Here is an 18,339-nt window from a genome sequence, read left to right as displayed (position 1 = left end):
GTACTCAACCTAGCCTTGAATTCAAAATCCTGCTTCCGCCTCCAGAGTACTGACATCACAAAAAATTCATCAAGCTCATCAACAATAACCTTTTAATGTCAAGTGCCCAACTGAAACTTCTCCAACATCTTCAATTTTCTAGAACAAAACCAAAAAAACAACAGTGTGCAAATCAAAAAAGATTTGCAAATACTTAACAGAATGATGTTTATTTCTTGTTTAGTGTATAGATTACTACTCCTACTTATGTGTTGGAGCCGGCTCAGCTGTTTTCACAGGGGAAAGATTCCAGACTTCTCCGACTGCACTTCCCCATATCAGCAGTCCTGCCCCCAGTCCTTCATACTGTCAGTCAGAACCAGAAGCAGGACTACACCCAGATAAACTTGAGGCATGAACTCTTTAGCACTGATGCTGCACACCTTTGACAGGAGTCATGTATCGGTGTCCAGATCAGTGACTCTTAACCTCAGTGATTCCTCACCTCTGGGACTTTGGGCAATGTTAGTAGGCACTCTTGGTTGGAACAACTGGAGACAAGATGGCTCTACCAGCAACAACTGGGTACAGACTAGGGATGCTGAGAAAAATCCTACAGTTCAGACAAAATTCCCTCACACATATTTAGCCCAATGTTAACAATCTCCAGGATGAGAAAGTCTGAGCCAGATCCAGGAATGCAACTGCAGTTGCAAAATCTTCTTATACTCTGTTTCATTCACTGGCTGGACTACTGTGGGAGAAGCTTCGCCTCAGAAACTGGACACACTGGCAGAGAAGAAAAGTGCTGACGTTTCACTTCCATTCAGCAAACTTTCATTCAGCTGCCATACTTATAACCACCAAAAATAATGCGGGTTCTGTTTGATTTGGTGTGTACACCTGTACACACGAGGTATAGAGGGCAAAGGACAACTCTAGGCAGTTGGTTTTCTCCTGCCACCTTGTGGGATCTAATGACCAAACTCAGATGGTCAGTCCTGTTCATAAGCACCTCTACTTGACTGAGTCATCACACCAGCTCTTGTTTACTTTTAGTGTCTCTATAACTCACAGATTTCATGTGTGATGTGGTCAGTACATAGTTATTCTAGCTTATTATTCTAGATCACATCATCCTAGCTTGATGAGTGGAAGCCTCTTTACCCAAATTCCTTCCAGGACAATGTCTGCTTCTGGTCATGATAAGATCATTACTTTCAGTAGTCAAACATGCTTAAAAGACTATAATCTGAACATGTCCATCACTACTGTCTTTTTTTTTTCTTAAATGTATGTATGTATGTATGTATGTCTACATGCTGATTGCACATGTGCATAAGATGCCCTCAGGAGATCAGAAGAGAGTGTCAGATCCCCTGGAGTGGGATTTAAGCTGTGAGCAACTTGATATGCTAGGATATGAAGCCTGGTTCTCAGCAAACTCTAAATTATCTTAAAAAAAAAAAGAATTCTAACAAGCTTTCCTTTTCACCTCTGAAATTATTAGCCTTCAATCAATGAAATCCTAGTAAAAGCTTTAAAACTGGTGACTTCTTTCTGATTTGCATATTGTCACTATACAGTAATATAAACAATGTAGTATTAATAATTATCAAATATTACGCAATAAACAAATTACATCATAATAAAAAATATTTACCTTCATCCCGTGTTTAAATAAACCATAATCAAGCATATTGAATTGTTATTCATGTTGAAATAATTACCATGATCTGGAAATTATGTACTTTAAGAGTTAACAAAATAAATCACTACTAATCAAGTTCCAATGAAGAAGTGGTCATCTAAAGCAGTGCATTAAATGGGGAAATATTTCCTCTGGAAAACCATTCAGAGAAATGGTATTTCTTATTAAGAAGTTACAATTCCTAGCTGGGCAGTGGTGGCATACACCTTTTTTAATCCCAGAACTGGGAGGCAGAAGCAGGTGGATCTCTGTGAGTTCAAGGCCAGCCTGATCTACAGAGTGAGTACCAGGACTGCCAGTGCTATACAGAGAAACCCTGTCTCAAAAAAAAGTTACAATTACAACCCCTAAGATAATTTCTCTAAATAAACATATAACTTTTTTGGCTTGTTTATTTGTATATGCTTCTGTTTGTTTGTTCATTTATTTATTTATTTATTTATTTGTGCCGTGTTCTGGTGCTGGGAATTGAACTCAGGACCTCTGGAAGAGGAGCCAGTGCTTTTAACCTCTGAGACATCTCTCCAGCCCACATTACAACGTTTTAATAGCGGTAAAGAATTCAGAAATTACAATAATTCAAACAAAAACAGAGTTAAGTTGGTTTCTATTTGGCTATGGTACATTATGAGCTAACAGTACAATTTAATTTAAAAAACTGATCAAGACACTAAACACATCGTTCCCTATAAACACTAAATGAGTTACATACCTCCTTCACATCCTTGAAAATGTTCACAAATTCCTCATTGATGGCCAAGCTTCTACGTTCAATATCACCACGTAAGTTTCTTCGAGTCCGCAAACTATTCTCAACAAAAAAGGTTGAAAGTGCCTTGAGAGCTTCTAACATCTCCTGTATGAGTGACAACAGAGGAAACAAAATCACCGGGGTTGTTTTTTAAATGGTTCCTGATATCCAGTCAAAGTTCAGTGAAATTATTTTCAATGAACTCATTTCCACTAAACAACTCAAAAGCAATGCCTAACTTTCTAATTACTAAGCAGTAAACTTATTTCCAGACACAGTAACAGCATACATACAAAGAACATATATCTAATTGTACATGTACAATGTAATATACAGCAGAATTGCTTTGACAGGAATTCTTTATGCTCTTAGTATATGTTCTGAGAGATTTAGGTAAGTGAAGCAACAAAGTACAGAAAGTTATGGCCGCAACTGCCATGAGGTAAAAATATGTACATTTATATTAGGTTGGTGCAAAAGAGACTGATTTGGGAGTGTTAATTTTAAACCATCATAACTTGGCTCAAACATCTTTACTAATTAAAACAGGAACCATTACAATTGTTGAATTTTTGCCAATGAAAAATATTTATGTCTCTGACACAAACATCTATGTTTTGGATTCATCCTGTTGGTTGTGGAAATGTTTTCCCTGCATAAAGTTGTTGAGATGCTTGAGGAAGTAAAGATAAATACGGTAGGTGAGGCAAAACTTCATAGCTCAATTCATTCAACTTTTGAAGGGCTGCTGGTGTGTCAGGCAGTCTGGAGTTCTGGAGAAACCGGCTCTTTGTGTTGACCAATCCTTGAAGCAGGCTTTGCAGTCTTTGAATTGCTGAGCACTCTTCTCAGGTGTATTGTGGTCTCAGCGGGATACAAAAGGCTGTTACTATCAGACAGGTAGCGAACTGCACAAATCAGCGACCACGACGTGGTCGTGGTTTCTGCTTCGTTTTGTTTTACAGACTAGAGGTAGACTTTTGGGAAGTGCTTTATAGTTTCTTCATCAACACTGAGTTTTTTTTATCCCAAGCTATCCTATATTTAATCCACTTTTTGTATCATGTCACAATCCTATCTAGTCCTGAGTCTTATTTTTTAGTCAACATTTTAATGCTTGTTTTGAAATACGTAGGAGCTAAATTCTTGTTGACGGCTTATTTTCGCTCCCCTACATATTTACCTACCGCTTTACGGCTCTCAATTTACGTTTTTCTTTTGTGCCACGTTGGCAGGGCCAATATACCTGGCTGCTCAATGCTGCAGCAGACAGCCAGCTCCGAGAAGAGCTACTACGTCCTGTTCTAGAAGGGTCGAGGAGGGCCTGTGGGTAGGTGTTTTTGTAAAGAACACAGCAGTGGCGCACAAACAGTCGGTGCACAACCAATGCAGGGAGGAGTCTCCCCGGGGCCGGGACAGCAGCTCCGGCGGGCGCCGGGCAGTACGGCCGGGGCTGAGGCTCGCACGGCCCTCCCGGCCCCTCCAGGTACCTTGTCATTGTCCAGCCGGGTCTCCAGTATCTTGTGCAGCTTGCGTGACAGCGGGTTGTTGGACTGCGTGGGGGTCGCGCCCGCTCCGTTACTGAGGCCGTTGGCCGGCCCGGAGGAGGGGACCGGAGCCACCTCTCCGCTGGCGTCCGCCATCGCGGCCAGACCCGGCGCAACGGGAGCACTGCGCGTGTGCGCTCACCGGAGCATGCGCACATCCGTCCGGGCATGCGCGCCGCTACCTGACAGTGTTTTCCTTTAAAATCCTGGAAGGAGGAGAGGATGCGCTCAAGAGAAGAAATTGGAGGTACTGAAAGAGATTTCAGGAATCTAAGAAATGCCGAACTAGTGATGAAGTATGCGTAAAATACTCTGAGACCAGTAGCTGGCATAGGTGGCCAACAGAACTGGTCATAATTAAATTCCTGTATCTGAATTCATATCTCTGAAAAGCAGGGCCAGGGCCCTGGTGTACACTGGATAATCTGCTTTGTACACTGAGACAAAGGGATTAATAAGCGTTTTTGGGCCAAGACAGTATACAGAAAACAATGAAGAGAGAAGAAAGAAATGCCGGGCAAGACGTTTATTCAAGAAGGCTTTGCAAGGACTTGGCCTTTTAGCTGAGATTTGAAGGAGATTCAGAACCGTGAGAAATCCCCCAAATACGAGAAACCATACATTTAAAAGCCCAGAAAAAAAAACTCTGTTTTCTCTCAAATTGACAAAAACCAGTGTGTTTTGCCTGCATGTATGTATGGTCGCTGAATGCATGCAATACCTGTGGAGGCCAGAAGAGGGCATCACGATGCATAGAACTGGAGTTACCACTTTATTTAAATAACATGATGAGTTATTAATAATGACTATATTGGGACGGTGTTAATGAACCTTCTCAATTCGACCTACATGTTCAGATTCACATTACTGGCCTGGCCTTAATTCTAGGCACTGTCTCCAAGGCAGCAACACTCTCACTATAATGTTTTACTGGGCACAAACATCACAAATTTCAAATCTCTTTGTGCTAATTCCTACTTTAGTCTTTTCCAGATGCCATAGCAAAATACTATAGACTTGGTAGCTTATCAACAACAGACATTTATTTCTCATCGTTCTGGAGGATGGGAGGTCCAGGATCAAGGCACCAAGAGACCTGGAGTCTGCTGCAAGTCCCTTGCCGTGTTCCTGGACAGACATACTAGTGCTGCTTAACTCATCTGACAGAAAGCAGGCTAGGCTGGCTGGCTGTGATCACTTTTTTTTTCTTGATGCAAATCTGTCTGTATGAGGGTTCCAATTATTCACTTTGCCCCAGAGCACAGCCATTTTAGGAAATGATCCGGTGGTTCTCTAGGTCCCATCCTTTCTCCCACACTCCACAGCTAACTCCAGTTCCTCTTAGGGTCTGTCATACAACTATCTGAGCCTCTTTGGGTCTATTCACCCACTATCATGAGGAGTTCTCAGCCCTGGTAGATGCTTTATCTTAAGGTCCTACTATCTTTCAATGCAAGGCCTTGTCTCTGTCAATTGCAAGCACCAAGATGTCAGAGCAGGTTTAGGTTCCAATATTGGTGTTATGATGATGATAGGTTTTTACAGACAGAAAGTAATAGAATAGAAGGTCCCATTCTACACACACACACACACACAAACACACACACACACACACACACACACACACTTTCTAGTTTATATATTTTCTGACTATGGGAGGTAATGAACAAATAGAGATAATGAAGTATAGCTCAGAAGAGCATGAACCCTAAACTAAAGAGGTGCCATAGCCTGGCTCTTCCTATAGTTTCTACATAATTGGGCAGTCCCTTCTTCAAAGTGAAATGTGCACCGAGACTAACAAATTACACATGTTTATTATTTCAGTGTTAAGAATTTTTTTATGTATGAAGCAAGTTGTATGTAATATTACGGTAATGTAGAATGTATTCAGTAATTGACAAGTGGCAAAGAATCAAGCATTTTCCAGTATGAATTTAGCTTAAAAGAATGAACTCTTTCTCCCCCCTAAGGGAAGAAGTCTAATTATCCCTTGCAGCCAGTCCTCCCAGGGTATGTGACTATTCAGAGGTGCTGCTTTACCTGCCTTTGGTAAAGTGGGTGCTCAGTAGTGGCTGACAGGCTGTAAGGGAATACCTTTTGTTAAATCCGTAGTCTTAACACTGTTTTGCTTTGTTCGTGGGCTCTGATGGGTGACTGGGAAGAAGGATAACTGACACACAAAGTTGATGACATGTTAATCTTGTTACCATGAGCAAGCATTGTAGTGGGACCTTTTGATATACAAGCAGTCAGAGGACTCAAAACTGGTTTTGTTGTTGTTGTTGTTGGTGGTGGTGGTGGTGGTGGTGGTGGTGGTGGTGTGTGTGTGTGTGTCCTGATTCCCCAGGCTAATTTATTGGCACAATAAGAAGACAGGTCATGGAACTGCAGGCTCATAACATGGATGGAAATCACCCAGCAGTGTGGGAACTTGGGGGAGGAGCCACTGGACAGATTTTAGGACCATTGGCCATTTTTCTGCTTTTGCACAGCATTCAAAGTCTGGACACAAGCTCACTTTGGCTGTATGCCCATCTATTGATTAAGACACTGTGATTTACAGACCCAACCTGACAGCATACAACTCAGGAGAGTTATTTCTAGTCAATGTAATAACTATAAATTTGTGGTTTGTGAGACAGGTAAGAAAGTAATCTATATAAGAAAGGTGCAAAATCCAACTAGGTAGTAAAGATATTAGTCACAGGAGTAGCACAGGGAGTAGAAGGGTGAGAACCAATTAACTTTAGCAGTCAGTGGAGATTAATTGCAACTGGGAGGGAGGTGAATTAACAGTAAGATGTCAGGGACCCAAATTAGGCAATTAGATTTATGAAAGGAGTTAGAGAGAGACTCTTGTTGGAAGTTGTGGTAAAAGATAAAATAGCCAGGTGATGCTATTTGCAAGAAAAGGTAAGGAATTGAAAAGCTTCTTTTCTACATTTATGGGTTCAACATATAACACACAATCTAAGTCAAACTCACTGGAGAAAATAGGTTCTAGGTCTTTGTCCAGAATCACTAAGAAACACATCGAACTTTTTCCAGATGATGTGCATAGATGAAGACAAGGACTGAATCAAATCCTGGGAATTGAAATCTTCTTGTGGTGATAATATATTATTTATGATTTATTAAAGCCACTAGGGATCAAAATGCAAAGCTAGCCACATAAAGCCAGGCCATGGTGGTACACACCTTTAATTCTAGAGCTCGGGAGACAGATGCAGATGGATCTCTGTTAGTTTGAGGTCACACTTAGCTACACAAAATTGATCCAGTCTAAAAGAGAAACAGCTCACACAAAGGTGATCTCAGCACTTGGGATCACAGGCCTTTAATCCCAGCACTAGGGAAGTGGAGACAGGAATGACATGGCTGGGTGGAGAGAGGAATATAAGATGGGAGGAGACAGGAAATCAGGATTACAGTCTGAGGTTTGGTGAAGAGCAGTGCACTCTGAGGACTTGTGGAGACAGGATCACCTATTTTGATTTGAGATAGAGGTAAGAGCTACTGGCTGGCTGCTGTGCTTCTCTGATCTTCTCTGAACCCCAATATCTGTCTCTGGTCTTTTATTAGTCGTGTTATATTTTCTCATCCCAAATTTAGAAAGGAAAACGCAAAAACAGGTCACACAACACAAAATACATGACAAGGAAAAGAAAATTTAACAGTATATCTGTACATCTCAATAAAGTGAATGATTTTGTTTTTAAATTTGGTATATTGAATTTGCTATTTCAACTCTTAAATTAAGATTTTAATTTTAAAAGGTACATTATAATGACTTTTTTTTTAAGAGACAGGGTTTCTTTGTGTAGCTTTTGCTGTCCTCAAACTCACTCTGTAGACCAGGCTGGCCTCTGCCTCCCCAGTGCTGGGATTAAAGGTATGTATCACTGCTGCCCAACTAATAAACACATTTTGACAGTGTGGTAGCTCCTACTTTATCTCCAAGGGGTAACTTGTATAATCTCTAGTAGATATCTGAAATTGTGGATGGCACAAAACTCTATATATGCAATTTTTCCACATTTACAGACTTCATCTTTGACTGACACATGCACAAGAAACCTTCAGTGACTAATCTTGGTTGTCTATTTGACCATGTCTGGAATCAACTAAAACCCAAGCTGCTGGATGTGCTAGTAATGGAGTTGCTTAATTAGATTATCGGAAGTAGGAAGACCTACCCTAAATCTGGCCCACACCTTTTTGCAGCCCACTTGAAGTGATATGGAAGAAGGACACATTTGCTTTTTGCTTGCTTGCCCTCACTCTCCCTGGCAAGTTCATCTATCCTGATGCTTTGGCTTTACTTCTTTACTTCTTAGGATTCCAAAATAGTCATTGCTTTGTGTTACATGTTCCTGTAGTGTTACAAATATGACATGTTACTATCATAAACATACTGCAATTTGTTGACTATAATAGAAAGAAAAAACATTTCACACTACGTGTCATACTAACCTGGGTTCATCTAACTCCATTATTCTGTCCTAAAGAAAATCAAATTCTCAGGTCAATCTCAGATTCCTAAAACATATGCAGTGAATTTCAGGTAGTAAGGATGCTATTGATACCAAGTGTATTGATACATGATATTTTAGGTAAGAAATTTATTGGGGAATTTTATGACACTTATCAGTCTAAAACAAATTTTTGCTGATCAGGAAACTGGCAAATATCTGCTAACAATGAAGCTACTAAAAATGTGCATGTTGTTACTAAAATATTACGAGTTTTAAAAATGCTAAGCAGGACCACAAAAATCAAACACAGATGGCTAGAAGTAATTTGTTTCATGAGCACAGATTTATGGCCCATTTAATCAATATTTAAATTATATATGTGTAGCTCAGTTGTTAAGCCATTTCTCCACAACTGCAAATTAATATTAACGAGCAATTCAATGACACTCAACAGCAGCATTCTGTCACTGTGCTAGAGCAATCATTGATTTTAATTTTAAATATTAATGTGACACAATTCTGTCAGCTTAAGGAAATAATTGTCCAGAAACAGCAAGTCCTAAGTCTGGTGAGACTCAGATTTGAAGGCAAAGCATCAACAGTGACTGCTTAGCAAATGCCAATCACTTTCCAGCCACAGGCAGGTGACCCTGAATGATTTACATACTCATTGCAAATGGCTGATCCTGAGCTGATTTGTTTTGCAGACAGAGGCCAGTCTGGTTAAAGAACTGCCTGGTGTCTGAGATGGACTGGTTCATTATGAACAAGCAATTCAATCATCGGGCGTGGGCACTGTCACTCAATCCAGCTGGTGAGAATGAGCACAGAGAAGAGTCTGGGAAGAGAGTGACAGTAGACTGGCAGCCTTTGTGAGGTCCCAGGATCCTCCTGAGGGGCCTGATTGAAGATGGACTGCAAGTTCCCAAGGACTGGCCCACTCTCTTAAGCTAACAGAATGAAGTCAGATTATCTCACACTGGAGCACAGGAGTCTTGCTTTTCTCAAAATGTAGGGGAGTGACTTCGAGCTTCAGTGGCTGGTCTGGGAAAGCTCTATAATTTGAGGTTTCTAAGTAATTTAACATAGTCATCCACACTGAATCATTTTCACTAAAATAAGTTTGACAATTAAATTTAAATTTGAGTAGAGAAAGAAATTGTTAAGGAGAGGAATTTTGTATGTAATTAAACATGAATTGTGTATGTGCAGTCTGTACTTCCCTTCTGCCATGACTCAAAATGGATATGTAGGGATGAAGGGATGCCGTCTGAGTGGCGAGAAAGGACTCACAAAGACACTTAAGCTAAACCCAGAAGGATGCCTGAGATTTTTTTACATGCCAGGGAGAACTTGATGGTTTCAGAGTGTAGACTGAGACCAAATGCTCAAGTTTTGACTCATCTTTTTCATTTCATTTTTTTCCTACCAGCACTTAATTCCTCACATGAAGAAGTGAGGTAACATAGCTACATAAAATCCAGCAAGCAGTGTCAATCATTCCCAGTATAATCACTTCCGTTAGAACTCAGCACACGTAAGAACCCTGTGGCTTCTGACTTCTGGTATAAATAAATGGAATAAAATCCCTGAGTCTGCTTCCTATTAAATGGAAAGAATCCTGCTTGCCAGACACTGGCATAACAACTTAAATGAGAGATAATGCAGTGTGAAGACACTGAGCTGCAATGTGTTTCTCAAAGGTAAGGGTTAACCCTCAGAACACACAGCATGGAGAGTATTCAGAGAATACTTCTGAAATAAAGATTTCATTTTGGAGTATTCGTAAATGTATGGGAATCACAAAGAGAATGCAATGAGCTCTCATATGCCCTCAATCCATGCCGGTGTCCCCTCATGTCAGCTGTATGTTCCTGTAGTACATTTGTTTACACCAAGAAACTGACATTGGTATTTTATTAAGTAATATCAAACTTTCACCAAACTGACTTCCCTAGATTTTTTTTTCTACTGCTCTTTGCAGCACATAGATCCATGTAGGATACTTAATTTGATCCTACTATTCCTTGGGCCAGTATCTTAGGGTTTCTACTGCTGCAATGAAACACTCTGACTAAAAGCAACTTGGGGAGGAAAGGGTTTATTTAGCTTACACTTCCACATTGTAGTCTATCACTGAAGGAAGTCAAGACAAGAACTCACACAGGGCAGGAACTTGGAAGCAGGAGCTGATGCAGAGGCCATGGAGGGAGCTACTTAGTGGCTTACTCCCTATAGAACCCTGTCTTTTTATTTTTATAGAACCCAGGACCCCCTGCCCAGGGACGGCACCACCCAAATAGGCTGGGCCCTCCCCATTGATCAGTAATTACGAAAATGACTTACGGGCTTGCCTACAGTCTGATCTAATTTCTCAATTGAGTTTCCCTCCTCTCAGATGACTTTAGCTTATGTCAACCTGACATGAAACTATCTAGTACAGCAAATTTCTCTGATTTTTCTTTTCTTTTTCCTGGATTGACAGGTGCAGACTTTTGCAGGTATTTAGTAAATTGGCCTCAGTCTTTGTTAGTACACTCTGGTTACCTTAGGTTGGGGTAACAATATGGCATCAATGATGCCTGGCATCTACAGAAGATCATTGGTGATGTTCACTTATTGACCGAGGTAGTATCTGTACACTTGACTGGAGTTACTTTGTTGCCCTTTCTATACACTAGAATGGGTATGGGTCACTCCACTCAGTCCCGCTCACCTTCAAGGCCCAGAGGGATAAATTTATACCCACAGAGAAAAGTAGACCACAGTGTGTGTGTAGGGCTACATTATATCTACATATATTAATTGAAATTCCTCTATCAGGGAAATTAGTATGTTTTTAAGACAACCAAATAATGGAAACCAATTTGATATACTTGAGGTTTCCTCTCCCATTTTCTGCCTCTTCTATTTTGGTGAGAATGAGAAATGTAACCTGTAAATCTGCAAGCAGAGAGCAGGTGAGCCTTGAAGACTCAGCCTGGCATTCCTGCTCCTTCCAGTCCCGCCAGTCAGAGGAGCTCCTTGAAGTGCTATACTCTGGGGTCCCAGCAGGTGTCGCTGTTGAGAAATTGGCATTGTGTTTCTCAGCCTTTGTCTAATACTAAACTCTTGGATTGAAGCAAATTACCTTATCCATTATTATAATTCTTCCAGGAAAGATTTCTTTTTTTTAAGTAAGTAAGAAAACAAAACATTCAGTTTCTCAAATATCAATATGAGAAACTGATCATTTGAGATCATATTGAAATGATCAATATGAAATCAATGTAGGTTTCTATATCAATTTCAAAGTTATTATTGCTTTAGCAGACTTCCTCATGTTTAGTATTCAGATCTATCTCTAGTCTTGAAATACTGAACATGGACAATAAAATGGTAAGTGCATAAAATATATATTTGGTACTGAAATTATAAAATCTAATATGAAGCTCCGCGGCTTCTGTTCAGAATGGCCACTCTAATACATAGAAGTTCATTGATTTTGTCATCCCGAGTCTGACTAACTTCAGTGTGTGAACATTTTTTGTTTAAAAACCTTTTTGTAGTAAAATTTAAAATGAAAAAAGGATCTTTAGATCGTTGGTATTTTTTTACAGACTACTTTGTATCTTACACAATAGTCATTCTCAAGAACAATTATTAGAACTTATAAAAATAGGAAAGAACTATTGTGGTTTTGACCCAATGCCATTTCGTAAGGACTTTGAGGATCATATGGATGTGTTTTCTTTGTTGACCCAAAGTTTATTTTTCTGGTTTACTTCAGTGACCATCTGGTCCTCAGATTACTAAGGAGGATGCTTTAGGTGACTGCTAAACAGGATTGGCAAGATCGACTCAAAGTGTTGGAGAAACAAAACCTTCATTAGAGGATAGCCTTCTGAAGCCTTCACTCAGATTTCGCAATCTCAGGGCAAACATTTATTCTTTCTCCTTTCTTATGCCCAATAACCTTTAACTACACCCTAGCATTGAAGGCCAATTACGAGGAAATTCTTTCCTGGTCATCATTTTAATATCGCAAACGCAATAACAGATTAAAATTCGGATGCATTATTTATGTGGCTGGAATTTATTTATTTAGAGAAGGATCTCAGGTAGCCTAGGCTTCCCTGGGACTTCTGATCCCACTGCCTTACTGTCTTTATCTCCTTCAGGCCAGGTTATGGGTAAGCATGCTTATGACTGGTTTATGTGGAGCTGGGAATCAAAGCCAGGGCTTTTCATGAACTCTCCCTTTAAAATGAATCACAGAGAGCCAGTGAGATGTCTCAAGAGCTAAAAGCACTTGCTTCAAATCTGACTTTGACCCAGATGGAAGGAGAGAGCTGACTCCTGTGAGTTGTTCTCTGAGCTCCACACATGGGCAGCATGCCATGCTTCACAGGAACACACATAAAATCAATGTTACCATTTAAAAAGTAAACCACGGAAAACAATAGATTATCAGGTGACCTAATTCTTTATAACAATGCATCTTACAAGGATCGATTAGATAGGTTTAGATGTGTTCTGTTATTTGTTACCAAATGATTCTAAGGTAGTGGAAGACTTACTAAATCTTATCTATCCCTTATTGAGTAATTATTATGCACTAAACATTTTGCATACATTATCTCATTTAGTTTTAAAAATAGCACTATGACTATGTATTATTAAACCAGTGAGTGGATGCTGTACATCTTGGTAGAAGAAAACCAGGCCAATCCATTTGTGAGAGCAGGAATTCACTATGCTACCTTGCTCCCTTCTACTATTTATCACTGTTACACTTTAACATGGAAAAACATTTGGGCAAAAAATATTTTCAGTAAAAAAAAAAATTGTATTTAAGGTTATGGCACTGGGTTGTGTTTTGGGACTTGTAAATGCCTGACAAATTAATCTTACCTAAAATCTCTTAGACTGATGCATTGTTGTTTTTCTTTCTTTTTAATTCTTTTAGATTTTATTTTATGTGTGTGACTGTTTTAGCTGCATACCATCAGTGTGCCCAGGGAGGACAGAAGAGGGCCTTGGATTCCCTGGAACTGTAGTGACAGATGGTTGTGAGCCACCATGTGAACCTGGGTCCTTTGCAATAGCCCAAGTGTTTTTAACTACTGAGTCATCTCTCTAGCCTCAATACATAGTTTTTTTTTAAATGTAGATTTAAGTGTGCTGGACTGTCTTTTACTGTACAAATTCCAATATGCTATAAGAATTCTGCAGAAATTGGCTAGCAGGAAAAAATTAAAGCCCACGATCTGAATGGAGAACTTGGAAAAAACATTGAGAAAAAGATTGTCTTAATTCCCTAGTACTGAGTGGTTGCTACCATTATAACAATACCATTATTATTATGGCCTTTGAAAAACATGATGTTATTTTTATCTAAGCAATGGCGGAATAAGACATGGAGGAAAGGTTAGTCTGTGACAAAATGGTGTGTCCCTGTTTCTTAGAATAGATTCCCCTAAACTGAAGCATCCCCTAGGGGTGTGTGTAGGGAAGCTTGAGACTGAGATAAACAGAGTGTCATACATCTGGGAAAATTACAACTTGCAAGATCCTCAAGCTCTATAGAAGGAATAAACATTGGCTGGGGAGGAGATACTGATCAACCTAACTATGGAGTGATTCCTTGGCTGCATAGAGCTTTCTGTAAGTTATGCAGAGATCCAAGTGGAGGTGGTTTCAGCTTTCATGGTTTGTTATCTGTGTGGGACTCAGCTTTCTGGAGATACAGCTGTTTTTGAGTCACCCATGCTCCTGTAAGTAAACCTTTGCTCGTATTCCTTTAGTGATCCCAATTAAAACTAATAGTTTCATCAAGCTGGATTTTGGTGCAATAGTTACTTTGGTTGGCTGTGGTTCTCTTTCTGGGGTTCATAGATGTGTTACAGCTCCCTAAGAACAGCCTCCTCTATGGCACCCAGCACCAGGATCTCTCCTGGGTTGTTGAACTTCCAAGGTTTTCTCATATGATTTCACTGATATACTATGGCAAGAAATCTGATACCAGCCTGATGGGCCATAGGTGATCGATCACCTTATCCATTTCATTCCACAGTCTAATTGTCCTAGACCCACTAGCATTTGGGAGTGGGCCATTTAGGAGGTGAACAAGTATGAGGGAAACACTTTTATAATCAGGGCTTGTTAAAAAGAAAAATAAAAGGCCAGAGAACTCCCTTGCCCTTTCTTCACTGTATAGACACAGTAAGAGAATGAAAGGGAGGAAGGGAAGGAGGGAAGGAGGGAGGGAGGGAGCAAAGCTAGGGAGCTCTTCCCTCTGTCAGATAAGGCAAACTGAAAAGAGATAGAGGTCTGCTGTCTGTAAGCCAGGAAGGTGGCCTCAGTAGGTGTGGGATCTTCTGTTAGACTTCACACCCACTAGAACTATGAGAACCATATCTCCACTGTCGATAGGCCACATCGAGAGGTCTTGGATTTTGTTACAGCATTCCAGAGGTTCTCTGATTGACATCCTGCTGTGTTTGGAGTAGGAAACAGGATAATCCGATTTCTCATTTTACAGTGTTACTTGTCCAAGGTCAGACAGCAATTTGGCAGCTAAGTCAAGCCCAGAACTGTGTGTTCCTGCCTTCTAACTAGGCTTAAATCTTACCAGGATCTTTCTTGTGCCTTCCTTCTTTCTTCTTTAACACTTAAAAATGCAAGTTAGAGGACATCGCTCAAACAGCAGATGCTCACCCTCTCTCTCTTCCCTTTAACCAGAATCATGTTATTCTTCAACTCAAGGAAATTGGGTGCCCTCACTTCCCTGTATCATAATTCTTTTCTGAACTACACCCATGTTCAAGTAAGACTGGTGATGTTTTCTAACCAACACAGTAGCTAGCATGTAAATAATGTAACAATTTCTCAGGAACCTTAATATGTGTGACTTCTGGTTTACTATCACAATTCTGAAAGACTTGCCCCCGATCCAGGTTAAAACAAAAACAAAAGAATAAAAATATTAATTAATAATGCATTTATAAATTGGGTGTAGTGGTGCATGCCTTTAATCCCAGCAATCTGGAGGGAGAAGCAGGTGGGTCTCTCAGTTTGAAGCCATCTGGCATCTGGTCTACATGTAGAGACCCAGAACAGCCAGGGCTATGTAGATTGACCCTTTCTGAGAGAGAGAGAGAGAGAGAGAGAGAGAGAGAGAGAGAGAGAGAGAGAGAGAGAGAGAGAGAGAGAGAGAGAGAGAGAGACAGACAGACAGACAGACAGACAGACAGACAGAGACACAGAGAGAAATAGAGGGGGTAGGAATACATGTATAGAAAAGGAGGCACTTGTGTGACCCCTTTGTTTATTGGTATGGTCAACACGTCTCTACTAAACCACACATCTCAGGTTAAAGTGTTCTGAGTAGAGAGGCGTTTGGGAGGCCAGCCTATTATTATCAGAAAAGTCTTTCAGCGGCAGTCCAATAAGTACCTTCATTCCTAGAAGAAAAATTAGGGAAGATTAAATGGCCTTTGCCGCACTTTGGACACTAGGGGGCTTCTAGTACCGAGAAACAGGATCACAACATTGATGGAAACTCACTGCAATCCCAGTGTTGGCATCCCTTCAAGCCTTCATTAGAAACTAAAACAAAACCATCTCTCCCGAAAGTGATGGGCCATGTTCGCTAATGGTTTTATTGGGTAAAGGCTCTGACCAACATATAAATGAGTAAATAACAAATAAATTACAAGTAGCTTCTGAGTCATTATCAGTTTATTTTAGGTTCAGATCCTGATTTTTGACTCATAATATCCTTTCTCCCAAACATTTTTCATTTTGATTATAATGGTCAGAAGTTGGTTTTGCTTCTTTTAGGAAACTATAGATTTAAATGTTCTATCCTATCCTAAAATGTCATTATGTGGACTCCCTATTTTTAATACTTTAGCTTTCGATATTTCTCTAAGATGAGATAAGATGCTTGCTAAATAGATGAAAGGTACTGTTTTTTTTAAAGAAGTAGCCTTCCTCTGTTTGTGTATGTGTGCCAGATGTAAATGTTAAGTGTCTTTCTCTACATCTCTAACTTTTTTACTCAACCTGGAGCTCATTATTTATGCCTGGGCTATAGCCAGCAAGCCCTAGCAAACTTCCAGTCTCCACTCTGCACCAAGCCCTGGCTCACTGCTCTTTTAAGTGAGTATGTCATGCTTGTGTAATAAGCTCATTACTGACTAAATCATTTTTTCCAACCCAGAATAAATATAGTGCATATATACATATAAATATATACATATGTGTATATAGGTGCTTTTCTTGCATATATATCCATGTATCACAGGCATCAGATCCCCTGGGACTTTAGTTACAGATGGTTGTGCCACCATGTGGGTATTGGAGCAGCAATTTTATATCTTAAAAAATAAAACACCTGTTATACAGTCAGTTAATATTTGAGGAAGGCACATCCAAATCTGCCATCATGAGAAATGTTTCTTTCTTTGAGAAGTGGCAGGGGAAGAGACTTTTATGGTACCCTTGTCCATGTACATCTTCCCTAAGGACGAGAGTTAACAACATTGATAAAAATGGGAAAAGCTGAAAATGCCCAAAGAGTAGGACCAAGACTCAGCTTCCAAAGGCAGCCTGATAAAGGAGAGGCACAAGATAAAGGAGGGTCTGAGGAGGTGAATCAACCTGGCTCTTCACAAAGGCAGCAGACAGAGCTTCCTAATTAGGTGCCAGTATGGGACATTCTGCAGGGAAGGGCTATAGGCTCCTGTGGCCCATGCTTCCTTTTGAGGGGGCTTTCATGAAGTTATAAAGAGTAAACTTCTCCCTTGTCACTTTCTGAAATGATTGCCTCCTGTGGTCTTGTGAACAGGAGTCTCCCCATTTTGGAGTCAGTGTGAGACAGATCTGAGATCCACAGCACAGTGAGGGGTTTCTCCAATAGAGTAGCAATGTGGGTACCTCCCTCAATAAAGACATGGATAAGAGGCCACGGTAGGCCTCCTGAGGTTCAGAGACATTTTCTTAATGTTAGGCCTTTAGGTCCTATGAGTCCCAAATACGTTCAGGTAGAAAAAGGAACTGTGGGTCCCTCTCAGTCTCATTTTCTTGTCCCTCCTTTTGGTGTCTGCTCTCCCTTGCCCTGTGTGCTTCCTCTTGCCCACGCTGATGTCTAGCTGCTGACACGTCTGATGCTGTATCCTGCTCCAAACTCTGTTTTTATCCTTGTATCTTCTGCTCTTGTCACATTGCCTGTACTATTTAGCTTTTACCTTGTAGAGATATTGATCTTCTGAGACATAACTAGCCAAATGCCATTCCATTTCCATTCATTCGTTCACTCTAGTTGGCAAGTCAACCAAGGGTAGCATTTAAGATACAATTTTTGGCGGTTCAGCCCAATGTCAGCTTACAGAGTTAATTTCCTTGTTTTCTCCGTGTCTCACTAGTCCTGCTCTGGTGCTCCCAGCAAACTGGTCACCAAAAAATTAATAGTTAAATGAATGTGATAATATTGATTTTGTTATCACTCTCATCAGGTCTCTGAAGTGGCAGTAAGTAGTAAAATTCTACAACCAATCTGAACAGATTGAAAGAGGATAAACTTACAGGTAGAGCCCAAAGTATTGTCCATCTTAGTGTTGGTAGCTAATTGAAGCACGTCACTTCATGAGGGGTAAACATGTCTTTGACCTGCCTCCTGAGCATGGCAGGCATGTCCACTGAATGCTCTTGGTCTCTGCAGTATGATCAGAGAAGGACTCCTGGCTTCAGAGATTCCTGTTGGTGTGGGAGACCCACCAGGGACATTGTCTCTTTTGACTCATCCATCTGTTCAGGGGACAGGCTTTAGTGCAGCCAACAGGGTTTGTAGGAAATCAGAGAACTGGGAAGAACTTTTCCATTTCACTA

At 40.4% G+C, this 18,339-nt stretch overlaps 1 protein-coding gene and 1 long non-coding RNA gene across 3 annotated transcripts in view; one reads left to right on the top strand and one right to left on the bottom strand.

Annotated features, from left to right (window-relative positions):
- Nucleotides 1-4,116, bottom strand: part of Cog6 (component of oligomeric golgi complex 6) — a 43,127-nt gene extending 39,011 nt beyond the window's left edge. Inside the window, exons 1-2 of one of the 2 annotated variants that reach the window (XM_027394948.2) lie at nucleotides 3,932-4,116; nucleotides 2,403-2,546 (exon numbers count right to left, since the gene is read on the bottom strand). In XM_027394948.2, the coding sequence (XP_027250749.1) occupies nucleotides 2,403-2,546; nucleotides 3,932-4,084 (297 nt within the window). In that variant the 5' untranslated portion in view covers nucleotides 4,085-4,116. The remainder of the gene's footprint in view (nucleotides 1-2,402; nucleotides 2,547-3,931) is intronic. The other variant, XM_027394947.1, reaches the window with a different exon arrangement.
- A 2-nt stretch (nucleotides 4,117-4,118) lies between these two features.
- LOC103162060 lies at nucleotides 4,119-9,671 on the top strand. The gene is made up of 2 exons (XR_003481073.2): nucleotides 4,119-4,235; nucleotides 9,174-9,671. It is a non-coding gene; the product is annotated as an uncharacterized LOC103162060 (long non-coding RNA).
- Nucleotides 9,672-18,339: the final 8,668 nt, after the last annotated feature.

Source organism: Cricetulus griseus, assembly GCF_003668045.3.
Source record: "Cricetulus griseus strain 17A/GY chromosome 1 unlocalized genomic scaffold, alternate assembly CriGri-PICRH-1.0 chr1_0, whole genome shotgun sequence".
Taxonomy (NCBI): domain Eukaryota; kingdom Metazoa; phylum Chordata; class Mammalia; order Rodentia; family Cricetidae; genus Cricetulus; species Cricetulus griseus.
The sequence above is the reverse complement of the archived record's forward strand: the minus strand, read 5'-3'. Positions and strand labels throughout refer to the sequence as shown.